This window comes from Kalmanozyma brasiliensis (genome assembly GCF_000497045.1).
Source record: "Kalmanozyma brasiliensis GHG001 unplaced genomic scaffold PSEUBRA_SCAF2, whole genome shotgun sequence".
In the NCBI taxonomy this organism is placed as follows: Eukaryota; Fungi; Basidiomycota; class Ustilaginomycetes; order Ustilaginales; genus Kalmanozyma; species Kalmanozyma brasiliensis.
In genome coordinates this window covers 563,780-577,096 of record NW_015961959.1, presented here as the reverse complement: position 1 = coordinate 577,096, position 13,317 = coordinate 563,780, and the positions used below count along the sequence as shown (strand labels likewise).

The following is a 13,317-nucleotide window of genomic DNA, read 5'->3' as shown; positions in this document are numbered from 1 at the left end:
AATTTCCGCAACCCGAGTCGAGCTCGCGTACCTCTCAGCGTGACTAAGCCAAATTTGCTTTTTTGGAAGACTTCTTCGAACCCTTGCAGCGAAACCTCCTCGAACCTCTCCACCACCGAAGCATCACCGCCAACGCACAGCAACGATGGTGGCAGCACGCAGGCAGCGACAAGCTCAAAAGCTGCAGGAGCAGCAGATCTCCAAAGCGCTCGCTGAAGCAAAGCCTGCTTCGAACCACGTCTCGTTCGACGATGATGACGAGGACGACGTTCAGGCCACACGACAAGCGCCGGAAGCTGCGACGGCCCACGGTGCTTCGGATCAAGAAGAGGAGGACGACGATGCACCCATCGAGGTGGTGAGCAACAAGACTTCACGTCGGCAGGCTTCGCAGGATTCGGCCAAGCTCAAGGCGCAGGAGAAGGCCGAGAAGGCACAACGTCAGGCTGTGTCCGAGAAGAAGAGGTTGGAGAAGCAAAAGCAGAAGCAGGAGGAGGCAGAAGCAGCTGAGCTCAGCCTGAAGGCGACCCATGCACCAGAGCCCATCGTCGACGCTGCCGTGGAGGAAAGCGACAGCGAAGCAGACGAACCTGGCCCATCGAATCGGCTCGACCCCTCGCTCTTCGCCGAAGTCTTCGCTCGACCGGTCGCAGCACCGAGATCCATCCTGAAGAAGCGCTCAGCCGAGGAGGAAGCAGACGAAGTGGTCAAGCTGCAAAAGGAAAGACGACTGCAGCGCAAGAAGCAGCGAGCAGGTGGCGTCGTCAAAGGGCGAGACGGCATGCCGATGAAGCGCACCAGCGACGGCACCGTGCTGCGAGCTCTCAACACCAGCACCAGCCACAAGACGAGCTTCGACGACCAAGACGAAAACTCACCCGAAGAGCCGCTCGATACGGTCGCCCGACCTGACCCACTCGACCCCTCCGTCTCGCTGCCGAATGCGAAGGCGCGAGCTTTCAAGAAGCGGACGCTTGCCAAGAAGGGTACTGTGAAGACGACTACAAAGGGCAACGGCGCAAAGACGAAGAAGAACGAGGACGATCCGCTGGGACTCAACGACCCTGCGTTCTTGCCCGGGGGAGAGTTCTACCACTTGGTCAATAAGGGCGATAAGGCCAAGGGTGGCAAGCAGGCTCGTCAGACGGAGCAGCCGACCGCGCGCCAGGCTTTCCGTGGAGGCGGTGTTCGCGAGGACGCCGTGTCGGCTCTCCGTGCGAGAAGTCGCAGCGGTCCGTCGCTCGGCTTTGCCCGAAGTCAAGAGGGCTCAGACGACGACTACTGAGCCGCCTTTCGTGTCAGCATCTTCATCATTGTACTTGTACCGTCACACGCATCATCCATCACACGCATCTTCTGGTAGCCTTCGATTGCGTGCATCTGTGAGTCGCTAGCGCGCATCAAAGACGCTCCATATTGGCGGGAAACCCATGTGCGGGCCCTTTTGCAACACCAGCACGCCTTTCGAGTGCAACACATAACCCTTGATGAAGCCTTGATCGATCATACTCGCCACGATCGCCTCGACGTCCTCCAGCTGCAGCGAGTCATCGCGCCAGGCCACCCGTGCTGCGGCAAGCAGAACGTCGAGACGCATCGTCGGAGGCGCCGATGTGGCCGGTGAGGACCCTTGCGAGAGCAGCAGACATTTGCGCGCCAAATTGCGCCAGAGACTGATCTGCAGCTTCTCGCGAAGGATCAGGTAGAGCCCGCGCACTCGGAACCAGTCCATGTGCTGGTCCAGTTCGTCCAGTGCCGATGCCGCTTGGCCAGTTTTGAGGTAGTGCGTCAGGCCAGCGTAGACGGGCGATAGATTGGCTGCGTCCAGCAAGGCCGGCGAGGGATATCGACCCAAGATGAGGTATGTCGCTACGAGTGGGATCAAGATGGCCCGCTTGTTCCGCAGATTACGTAGAGTGCAGTTGTCAAATGCCCATCGTAGATGTGTCGAAGCCTGATGACGGTCAAGACACATGAAGAGAAGAATTAGGATCACGTCGCTGCTGCGAGTAAGGCGATTGAAGCTGAATTGGCACTTACAGCCCTGATATTGTGCTGGAAGAGACGCAAGCGACCCAAGTAGTACCTATAGGTGACACGATCGGCCTTGGAATAGCACTGTTCTCCCGATTCATCGTTGATGCCACTGTTCCTCGCATAAGTGCGATTCACCTTCAAAGCGTTCTCGACACTGCCCAGCACCGTCTCACACAGCCTTGTATTGTTGAGCTTGAAGTACGCCTTGAAGCTGAGATTGGCGAGCATGAGGACGGCGGCGCGTTTGGTCTCGGAACCCAATGCCTGCGATCGATCGTTACCCGCCATACCGGCTGCCTTGGAAAGTCGTCCTGCTGCATCGGTGGTCTTTCGCTTCTGCACTGCATCGGTGCGTTGGTCTACCGCCATGGCGAGCGTGACGAGGCTGGAGGCGAAGAAGCGAAGGGTAGGTATGAACCAGGTGGTGTCGGGGAGGGAGAAGAAGGTGGAGGCGCGCGAGTAGACGAGCGCCCACGCATCGTAGGCTCGTTCCCAGTCGGTTGGGTAGGGAGGCTCGCTGGTTGGTGAGGCGTATTGCAGGGGGGCATGATCGCGAATGTAGGAGAGAAAGTCGGATACTAGCGTCTGGAAGCGGTCCGAGTCAGTTGGTGCGGCTGATACTGGGATCTGGTTGAGTACCCAGGTGGAGAGATCGCGACGAGGATCCTTATTCAAGTCGGCCCGCAGAGCAGAAAAGATGGTTGGGTCCAGGCGGAAGGCAGCGAGAAGAGACCGAGAGTCCTGGGTATAGTAGGCGTTCTTGATGGACGCTACATGCTGCTGCAGCGCCGCCATGGCGTCTATGCTGTCCCTGCACCTCTTGCAGTCCCAACTCGAAGCTTTTCAAGATGGTCGAGCTTGGTCGAGGGGGAGTGATGAAAGCCGGTCCTTACACCAGCGCTCGAGCGAGGTGGAGGTTTGACTTGGCTGGTGGGTCAAAGCTTCTCGAGGACCCTGGCGTGTCTTGACTCAAACCCCGATTTCGATTTGGCTTTGAGAGGAGGGTGCAAGTGGCTGATGATCGGTTCCGTCAAGGCAAGGGCGAGCCGCGTTGAAGACGCGCGAAGAGGGACAGAAAAGGAAAAAGGAGGCAGCAGACAGCAGCAAAAGCAAGTCGAAAATTGTGGGACCTGTCAGGCTGCCCAGCTGCAATTCCATTTTGGTCGGTCGAGCTTGGCCGACTGCTGCCCTTCGTATTCTTTTTCCAGCTGAGCCCGCCTGTGAGGGTCTCAGTCACAGTCTGACACGCGCGAGCGAGCCAATATGTGCGGGCAAGGCTAGCCCTCTGTCTGGTCAGGCGGACAGGACCCCAAAAGGCCTTCTGACAAAGTCGCCCAGATGCGCAAAGCGACTCGCTCAATCGCTCTTTCTCCTCGTCATCCAGGCTGCTCAGCCAGCATATCTTCCATCCACACTATCCCCTACTCCGCTCGAGCAACCCCCGGCTCTTTCCGCACACTCCTTCCGACTCGCCAACGACTGCCGAACAGAGCGCGCCGATCCTTTCAAGTCGGCCTTCTGCGCGTGTCGCACAGAGAATCAGTGACCCTGGCCTCAAATCTTGTGGCTGCATCGTATCCGGAACACCATCGACACAGCCCAGGCTGCTGCATCTCACACCGCCACTCACTCGAGCTATCTCTCTTTGGACCTACGCATCTCGATAATCTGGACAACCCTGCTCTCATTCTTTTCACCGGCTCGCAGCTCGGTTTGATGACCATTGGTCAACTTTCGACGTCTTCAGAACGCACCCACATATGAGCGAGGAAAAGGCAGGAGAGGTGGCTGCCACCAGTCCTCCTCCATCTGACCAACAAGTGCCCAGTAATGCGGACCAACCCTCTTCCGAAGTAGCCCAGACGCACCGAGGGCAACAGACAGACCCAACTTCAACAGAGCCGATTCAACAAACTCCTGCATCTGAATCCAATGACCAAGTATCCGAGCCCACAATCGCTGCGTCGGGATCCGAGCAAGACGTCGAGGCTTTGACTGCTGTTCAGGATCGCAATGAGCACGGTGCAGAGATCGCGCACGCTGACGATGGCGCACCACTCAACTCAGCAACATCGTCTTCTACATCTCAGGCGGCAGGAGCACCGGCCAAGAAGTTCACCTCGCTCAATGTCAACAAGCGCTTCCTTGGAAAGGCCGTGCCCGCCCCTGCAGCTGTTTCGCCAGCCAATCTCAAGCTCGGCACCTCCGTCTCGCCGCTGCCCTCGCACCGCCTTTCATCGCCCTCAGCTTCGTCTCGTCTGACATCTGCCAAGCTGTCCAGCGTGCCTAAGCCTCAGCCAGCAGGATGGGCAACCAGCAAACCGGCAACGCCGACGTCCAAACCCACCTCCTCTTCTCAGCCTACGCCAGCCGGTGAGCCCACCCCCGCCTCCACAGCCAACGCCGATGTATCAACATCCGCCAATGTAGCCACCGCCACGGACTCTGCACCGGCGGAAGCTACCCAAAGTCCTAGACCAGCCAACCAGCCAGCTTCGCAAGTGTCCGTCAGCTCGGCAGCAGCTTCCACAGTCGGTGCCACTGCTTCGCCGCGACTCGTCAGCATGGGCAGGGACTCGCCCCGACCAGGCTCCGCTGGCCTCGATTCTGGCTCCGGCCACGGCAGAGCTAGCCCTGGTCTTCGCAACGCAGCGCTCGGCTCATCGCTGCGAGCTCCCAGTCCAGCCAATGTCAGCCGTGCTCCTTGGGCTGGCGTCAAGTCAGGTCTGTCTCCCAATCCCAGTTCCAATCGCGTCAACACCCTTTCCGACTTCCCCACCGCCGCCGAAGCCGCGCGAGCAAAGCAGGAGCAGGAGGAGAAGGCAGCAGCCGCCGCCGCACGCGAGGCCGCCAGACAGCAGGCGGCTCTCCAGGCGCTCGACCGCTTCCGAGGCGCTTCTCTTGGTTCCGGCAAGCACTGGGACGAGATGGAAGACGAGGATGGCGGCTTCCTTGGCGAGGTGGTCGAGTTTGGAGACGGAACGCAGTACAAGATCCCAACCTCCAACGACGGCTCAAGAGGCAACGAGGACGACGGCCCCCCTGTCACCAAGGACGAGCGCTTCAAGGATGTCAGTCACGACCGCAGCTGGCCGCAGCGCAATGCGGCACGGCCCACGCCCACCGCTCCCATGGATCGTGCGAGACCACCGGCGGCTGCCACGCCGCCCGCATGGGGTCCCATGAAGAACCGCGAGATGGCCGCTCCTGCTGCGAGCGAACCAGTGCAGGCCGCAAGCCGTCCCTCGCGCTCCGAGCAACGAGCCGAAAAGGTCATCATCCCTACCACGGGAGCCTCCGTCTCGTTGCGGTCGCCAATCGAGAGCAGAGACCCGCCAGGATTCTCGTACGGCCGAGAACGCCGGCCAGGTCCTGGCGCGGCGCCTTATGGTGGACGACAGGATCAAGGTGGGGCTCCGCCAGCCATGCAGGCCGCTTCGACGCAAGCTGTGAGAGCTTGGGGACCGCTTGCTCAGCGTCAGGCTTCGCTCAACCCAGGATCGACACCGCCAGCAAGTGCTCCTTCCAGACCAGCTCCGTCTGCTGAGCCACAACAGACCACTGCAGCGGCCCCAGTAGCTCTCGAAGCGGCGAGACCTGCTGACTTGCATCTTGCTCCACAACAGCATCAACAGCATCAACAGCAGCAACAGCAGCAGCAGCAGCAACAGTCGCAGCAGCAACAGCAGCAGCCAGACGTGCCGCGGGCTGCTCCACATGCGATCCGCGAAAGAAACGCAGCGCCGATTCAGCCAGCAGCTGCGGCGCCTCCCAGCAGCAATGGTCGCCCTCTGCCTCCCCACCTCCTCGTCGCAGGCTCCGGCGACGGTCATGCCACCGCGCAAACGAACAGGCCTTTGCCTCCACACCTCGCACAGAACCTGCGTCCTGCCGCTGCCGTTCCTGCTCAATCGGCTGATCCAGCAGGTCGTAAGACATCTCACTCGTACGAGGAGACACGACGACCGCGCGATCCTGCTGCGCAGCCAGCAGCGCCCCCTGTAGCAAATCAGCCGGTTCCTCATCAGTCTCAGTCGAGGCCCCAGATGGGCGAAGCCGGCCAGGGCAGAGCGCCGTGGGGACCCAAAGCGGCTGCCCAGACCAGAAGCCAGCCACCCGCCGACGCAATGGACTCTCAGCACCAAGTGCAGGCTGCGCCCGAACGGACTGCGGCAGTATCTGAGGAGGACGTTCACGCTTCCATCGAGCGTGCTCGAAAGCGACGTGAGGAGGAGGAGCAGGCGAGACTCGCTCAGATTGAACGCGCACGTCAAAAGGCTCTTGCCATCGAGGAGAGAATCAGGGCAGCCCAGCAGCAGAAAGAAGCCGAGACGCAGAGGGAAGCCGAAAGGCGAGCAGCAGAAGCAGCCAACGCCACCACCGCCGTCAGCGCCGACGTGTCGAGGAAGACTGGACCGGCAGACAGCGCAGCTTCATGGAGGACCGCGCGTCCAGAGCGTGTTGCAGGGGACAATGCTGCGCCGAGGTCACGCCAGCAACAGACCACGACGATGCCGACGGGTCCTACTGCTGGTCCGACCGTCACGAGTCCTCTCGAGCAGAACCGCAACGGCAGGGTCGTATCGTCGCAGCAAAGACCAATCCCCGAAGACGATCGCCTCGCCATTCGACGAGATCAGCGAGAGCAGGCTTCGAGCCCGCACCAGCAAAGAGGCGCAAATGTCCTCGACCTTGCGGCCACATCTGGTCTGCCCTATGGGGACGGTCAAGCACGACCTAGGGATCTTGCATCAAGACTGGGAGCCGTCGAAGCACCCAAGACTATCCTTGCAAGGCCCGTCAAGTCGCCTCCTGCGCCTCAGCCTACTGAGACTCGCGGTCACCAGGCCGCGCCAGCTCAGAATGGTATCGCAGCGACGCAGAGAACGGTCCCCTCGGTACAAGACCGAACTGCCAGCAAGGCGTCCCTCTCGAAGCCAAGAGAGACGGCAGCGCAAGCACGACTGCCCCGAGCCTCGCCTCCTGCACCAATCAAGGTGGCAGAGCCTGTGCTGGCCCCTGTTCCAGTGCGACTGTATCCTGTCGTCCGCAAGGAAGCTCTCGAGACACGTTCGGAGGCCGCGCAGGACGCACCACCCGCATGGAACCGCTTCGTGGTGCAGTTGAAAGGCTCACGTCCTCAACCCAAGCTCAACCGCTATCAGCAGAAGCAGCTGTTCGCCAGGATGGCAGCCATGAAAGCGCCAGGCCGAGCTGTGTATCCTCTCACCTGGGATCCGCCCCTGGTTCATCTCTCTATCAAGACGCTTTCGCGCGACGATCAGCTCTTTCCGAAGCGCTTCTATCGCGGTACTGTGATCGCGCCGGTCAAGCTTCCAACACGCGTTCTGCCTCGCGGACTCCCTTCGATCGTATCGCAGATCGCCTCGCAGGGCGCTGGATCCAGGAAGCAGGCTCGTTTCGATTTGACGCCTTACTGGTCCGAGGGTCAGAGAGCGACAGGGCTCAGCAATGGATCTGCAACCGACGCTCAGGCTTCGAGCACTCTTCCAGCCAGTCAGATTCAGGTACGCCTCCCTGGCCATCACGCCACCGTCATCCAGCCTCACGGTACAGACGCTATGCAGGCTGCCCTGCCAGCGGCAAATCGCCGAGCACAGAACTTTGATCCCACAACGGATGCCATCATTGGTGAAGTGCTCATGTCGGGAGTGCCCCAGTCTGCGTACGATGACCGCAGCCGAACTGCTCGCAATGCAACAGCATCCGCCGCAGCACAAGCGCCTGGCTCGCTGGGTCCTCTCGACTATCCGCAGAACGGCTACTCCGCAGACGCATTTGATTCGCACAACTCTGCCGGCGGCTACCGAATCAAGGGTCGATCCGGAGCCAACAACGCCGCAGTTGCCTTCTACGAAGACCGCAAAGTCAACACGCCTTCGCCTGTGTCGTTCATGGTCAACAGCGAGATCAAGGCCGATGCAGGAGGCGCGCGAGGCAGCCTATCGCCATTTGTCATTCCTGGCTCCACCCGAGCATCTCAAGCTCAGACACCCGCCAGCGGAGGCTCGATGCTGCCCTCGCCTAGCATGTCGACGCAAGGCACTTGGGGCCAGAGCTCGCTCACCTTCCCTGTCCTCGAGACTCGCTCGTCGAACTTGGCCGATCGCGATCACATCAAGAGCGTGTGGTCGCTGGCAACCAACTCGCACGCCGGCGAGACGCAGAACTCGCTCAGGGACATTGGCGACGACTTTTTGCCTTCGGCCTTGCCTATGAGCGTGCACGATCTCCGTGCCGATGACGGCCGGGCGAGGGCTCAGCGAGAGGGCGGCGATTCGTGGGCATCTTCGACATTCAACCGGTACCAACAGTACGGGCGCAGTCAGCATGAGATGAACTCGAGCTCGCGCGACCTTTCGCCGGTGACAAGCCGATCTAATGGCTTCGATCCCACCTCGCGAAGTCCTGGTCTGGGTATGGACGCTTCCGCCGCTGCTGCGGCACGTGCTCGCGAGACGGGTCAGCAGTACCAGACGGCATCGCAGCAGGCCTCGAACGCCTACTCGTCCCTGAATGGCGGAGCTTATGGCAACCACCAGACGTCCTCCTACTCGCCGCGAGAGCGGCAGCAAGAAGGTGGTAACGGACTGGGCTCAAGTGCTTTCGGAGCCTACGGCGGCGGCTACGGCAGCTCTGCTGCCGGCAACGTCTCGAGCATGACCACCGACGCTCTGTACGCCATGTCGAGCTACGATCGCGGGTCGATGACGCCCAACCGTTCGTCGTACAACCAGTACTCTTCGCAGGCTACCTCGGCCCGTTCCGCTCCCGGTTCGCCGTACAGCGGCATGCGCAATCACGCTGCCAACCTCGGCAGCAACGTGGCGAGCTACTCGCTCTTCCCCACCAGCGCCAGTGGTACGTCTGGTGGCAAGACGAGTGGCATGGACGGCCTGGGCGTGCTGGACGATAGCGCCACGTTCTCGTCCAACCGGAACCAGTTCTACAACGCTCGCGCGTACGGGCAGAACGACTCGCCAAAGTGGCCCTCGGCAACCACGCCCAGCGTCACCGGTAGCGTCCTGCGACCTGCGGCGAGCGTGTTCAATCCGTCCAAGTTCACGGCTCAGCAACGTGCGCAGCAGCAGGCACAGCAACAGCAGCAGCAGCAGCAGCCGATCGATGAGTACGACCCCACAGCAGGCGCCAGCGCTGGTCCTATTGACCAGTTTGGCGCTGCAGGTTACGGTGGTTTCTCGTCCAGTTCCGGACTGTGGTAGTCTGACGGATGGGTCGTGGTGAATACAAATGGATGATCCGCATCGCTTTCCGTGTGGTTTGAGTTTGTGCGTTCGTGTGTTATTCGCCAAGCGTGTAGCATGTCACTGTTCTCCACGGCGTCTCAACCACCTCACATGGACCTTTCTTCCACAGCAGCTTCTCAAGCTCACTTCGCACAATCGCATACTGGAATGAGACAAGGGTTCGAAAGCATTCGAATTCGGAAAGGCATACACGCATCGGGGCGGTGGTATAGGACGTCATTGCCGCGTCGTGAGAAGAGGAACAGAAAAGTACATATCTACATCAAACGTAGCGGTGCTTTCACGAACGAGGCGAGTGCTCGCCCGAGCTGCCCTCGCTGGTGGGCGTAGCGGTGGCGTCCTCGGTGGCCACATTGGTGTGGTCCTTGTGCGCACCGCTGTTGTTCTTCTCGAGATCGTTGCCGCCGTTGAGGTCCTCGACAATGTCGACGTCGTCGCTGATGAGGTTGCCGTGCTTGTCGTAGCGACGAGGGGTGACCTTCTCCTTGCGAACCACGTCGTACGGGTTGACCTTGCTCGAGTGGGCAAAGATGGCCGACATCTCCTCGAGCGAGCGACCGGCCGTCTCGGGGAAGATGAAGAAAGTCACGACGAGAATGACAAAGTTGAGGCCGGCAAAGACGCCGTAGGTGCCCTGACCTCCGATGTTGACAAACATGACGGGGGTGACCATGACGACGAGGAAATTGAAGATCCAGTTGGCACTGGTCGAGATACCGTTCGCCTGCGCACGGATGGCAAGGGGCGTGATCTCGGCAGGGTACAGCCAGGTCATTCCGAGCCAACCCCAGGCGAACGAGGTGTTGAAGAGGAAGTAGAAGACGACCGAGACAACGTTGGGAGCCGGACCCGAGTTCTGGATCGACTCGATGGCCATGACGGCAAGGATGATCATGCAGATGGTCTGACCGGCGGCACCGCCCAGCATGAGCGGACGACGACCCATCTTCTCGATGAAGAAGACGGCGAGCCACGAAGCGATGAAGTACTCGGTTCCGTTGGCAGCAGCGAGGATACGCGAGTTGATGTCCGAGAAGCCGAGGTTCTCCTGGAGCGTCTTGCCAATGTAGTAGGTGATGAGGTTGATACCCGAGATCTGCTGGAACATTTGCGACATGAAGCCAAGCACGGTTCGGTGGAAGTTGCGCTCAGGACCGTTGGTGAAGAGGTCCGAGATACGGGTCGTCTTGGCGGCCTCGAGCGACTTTGCGATTTCCTTGAGCTTCTTGCCGACCATGGGGTCATCGACAGGGACGTTATCAAGGGCCGCAACCACAATTCGAGCGTCCTCCTCGCGACCCTTGAGCATGAGCCAACGAGGCGACTCGGGAAGGAAAGCAGTGACGAAAGTAGGGAAGATGAGAACCAGCTGGAGGGCCAAGGGCAGTCGCCACGAGGCCGAGCTGGGCTCCAAGAAGAAACAGCCAAAGTCGATCCAGTAGGCCATGGCGATACCACCGGTGATCATGGCACCCTCGACCATGATGAGCATACCTCGCTTGTGAGGAGGCGAGCACTCCGATTGCCAAACCGGAATGGTCGCCGTGTGCATTCCGTTGCCGATTCCGAGGATGACGCGGAAGACGAAGAGCTGTGCCAAGCTGTAGGAAGCGGTGCATCCAATGGCACCGACAGCCATGATGATGGAACCGATCCAAATGTTGGCCCTACGACCGAGCAAGTTACCAAAATAGAGCATCGAGATGGCACCGGCAAAGCAGCCGAGCTCGTAGACACCAGTGACGAGACCTTGGAGGACGGCAGCGGTGGAAGTCTCGCCGTTACCGGAACCGGGGTTGGTGTTGATCTCGGGGAACTGAGCGACCCAAGAGGGAAGCGTGTAGAGCGAGCCGAGCACACCCTGGTCGTAACCGAAGAGCAAGAAACCGGCGGAGGCGGCGAAACCAATGGCCCAGTTGAGCCTGATTCCTCGCATGCCGAGGAAGGTGGGGACGCCATCGGTTTCGGGGCGTCCCTCCTTCATACCAGCCATACCCATGGTTGCGGCTAGAAAGGGGTTAGAGGAGTGAATGTGCGGATGGTAGCGGGGACGGAGGAGAGATCCGAAGAGTGTGCGGAGAGACTCGAAGAACGGGGCGGGAAAGCGTCTTCTTGTTGCTTGCTGGAGCGTCGCGGGATGGTGAAGGTGGGTGCAGAAGGTGTGTTTGTCACGAGGCGACGGTGTTTATATAGAGGATGAGCGAGTGTGCAGCTGTTGCGCCCCTTCTGAATGAAAGGGGCGCTAGACGCAGACGCAAAGGGAGGCAGAGGGTGGGGACGGCCGTCGTGTTCTGCAGCCGAAGCCGGAAAGGGCTCGAGGGGATCACAAGGGGTGTGTGCCAAGAGGGGTGCTTGCAAAAGATGAAACGGCTCGCGGCGGCTGGACGGTCAACAAGCCAGAAGGGCGGTGACGATGCACGATCCGTGGGACAGTGTCAAACGATGCTGCACCTCCCCCTGCAAAGCTTCATTTAGCCGAACCCACTTCAGCGCAAAAGGGTACGAGTGAGGGGGCAAGAGCAGAGCGGGGCATCAACATTGCCGCCCGCCCAACTCGCCGTTCTTGGACAAAGTGCGCGCCTATCACCTTCCCGCAGCGTGACAGCTCAGAGTCGGTCGTTTTCCCTATCCGCATCACAGACGCCCATTGTGATTCGCCAAGAGGGTCGTCGGCCAACCCGAGTTGATCTCTAAGGGTCACCAACAGCTGCATTCGCTCAAGATCCAACAAGGGCAAAGCACGGCCAAGACTCAGAGGGACAAAGCCGACGGACGACGCCGTAATGGGCAGGCGGGCAGGCAGGCAAAGTGCGGAGAATCAACCCATGTCGATCTATGACGGCTGTCGAGCCCACCTATTTCCCTCTTTGTTTTGAGACACCAGGAGGGTTCTTCGTTTTGACCGACTTTGTGCCGCTGTAGGATGGGAGACATGTGCCCAGCTGACCCACAAAGCGGGGTTAAACCTGGCTTCGACGCGCGCCTATGCCTGCTGATGCTCCTTCACCTGCCGCTGCATTGTCCTGCCTAACCCTCATGCCGGCGATCAAAGACAGCGAGCGCCCGGCGCGCGCGACGTTTGCACAAATTCTCCTTGCGTTGCTTCTACGCCACATGCCGAAGAGTCGTCGTCCTCCTTCATTCGCTGGCGTGTCTTCTCTGGTCAGCCTCATGGTGGGCCAAATCGACGCAACTAAGTTAGCTCAGTTCCTGGCGCCTCACATGCTTGAGCTTCGATCGGTCTCAGCCGAACCCTGGATCGAGGATCAACGAGGTCGAGCTAACTTAAGTCGTATTTGAAATCGGCGAATCCGAGAAATCGAACAGGCACGAGGCCAGTCAAAATTCGCCGCTTTTTCCGCCAATTCAATAATCTTTCCGTCAAGCGGACTTGGAAAAACGGAGAGTTTTGAGAGGCGAAATGACATCGTTGATGCTTGACTTTGGCTCGCTCGTTTCCCACTCCGCCTCGCCTCGCCGTGGTTACGATGGCCGCTTCGTCCGATCGTTGCAAAGCCCGCCCGCTGCTCCGCCATGGGCAGGCGGGCGACACTGTCGAAATGTTCCACAATCGGCCCCCCACGCACACCGACATCACTCAGTCTTGGCGCTCCCAGTATACAGTGGTACCAGGGTTCAACGCCTTGACGGGTCGTTCGAGTCGATCGATCGAACAAAAGCTCAAGGAGAAGGGCGTTGCGGAGCGTAGATGGAAGCGACGGGAGAACAATCAGACTCAGAGATGGCCATCGGAAACGAGCTCAATTCTCCCCGCAAAAGCTTAGGCTCGCCACGCCTTTTAGCGGGTCTTGCACCCTGGCCAGCTAGGAACGCTTCGCCAGCATCGTGGTTGCTACGGAGCAGCTCGCTTATCCACTCGCTTTTGCACGCTAGGTGCTTCGGGATTGCCTTCCAAGGGCGTATGACATGAGCAAAAGCTTGTCATCTCTCTCGAGCTCAAAACAAGCTTCGATCTTCGCCTGAGCTTGTC

General features: G+C 59.9%; 4 protein-coding genes across 4 annotated transcripts; 2 read left to right on the top strand and 2 right to left on the bottom strand.

Annotated features, from left to right (window-relative positions):
* Nucleotides 1–145: 145 nt before the first annotated feature.
* Nucleotides 146–1,285, top strand: PSEUBRA_002712 (uncharacterized protein; the record flags this gene model as incomplete). Its single annotated transcript, XM_016437113.1, has 1 exon — nucleotides 146–1,285. The coding sequence occupies one exon, from the start codon at nucleotides 146–148 to the stop codon at nucleotides 1,283–1,285; it is 1,140 nt and encodes a 379-aa protein (XP_016292611.1).
* A 105-nt stretch (nucleotides 1,286–1,390) lies between these two features.
* PSEUBRA_002711 (Proteasome component (PCI) domain protein) lies at nucleotides 1,391–2,832 on the bottom strand (the record flags this gene model as incomplete). The annotated part of the gene is made up of 2 exons (XM_059464882.1): nucleotides 1,391–1,954; nucleotides 2,041–2,832. 2 exons carry the CDS (start codon nucleotides 2,830–2,832, stop codon nucleotides 1,391–1,393), a joined length of 1,356 nt encoding a protein of 451 aa, XP_059320703.1.
* A 965-nt stretch (nucleotides 2,833–3,797) lies between these two features.
* PSEUBRA_002710 (uncharacterized protein) lies at nucleotides 3,798–9,281 on the top strand (the record flags this gene model as incomplete). Its single annotated transcript, XM_059464881.1, has 1 exon — nucleotides 3,798–9,281. One exon carries the CDS (start codon nucleotides 3,798–3,800, stop codon nucleotides 9,279–9,281), a length of 5,484 nt encoding a protein of 1,827 aa, XP_059320702.1.
* Nucleotides 9,282–9,606: 325 nt separating this feature from the next.
* PSEUBRA_002709 (General substrate transporter) lies at nucleotides 9,607–11,325 on the bottom strand (the record flags this gene model as incomplete). The annotated part of the gene is made up of 1 exon (XM_016437096.1): nucleotides 9,607–11,325. One exon carries the CDS (start codon nucleotides 11,323–11,325, stop codon nucleotides 9,607–9,609), a length of 1,719 nt encoding a protein of 572 aa, XP_016292608.1.
* Between the last annotated feature and the right edge of the window lie 1,992 nt (nucleotides 11,326–13,317).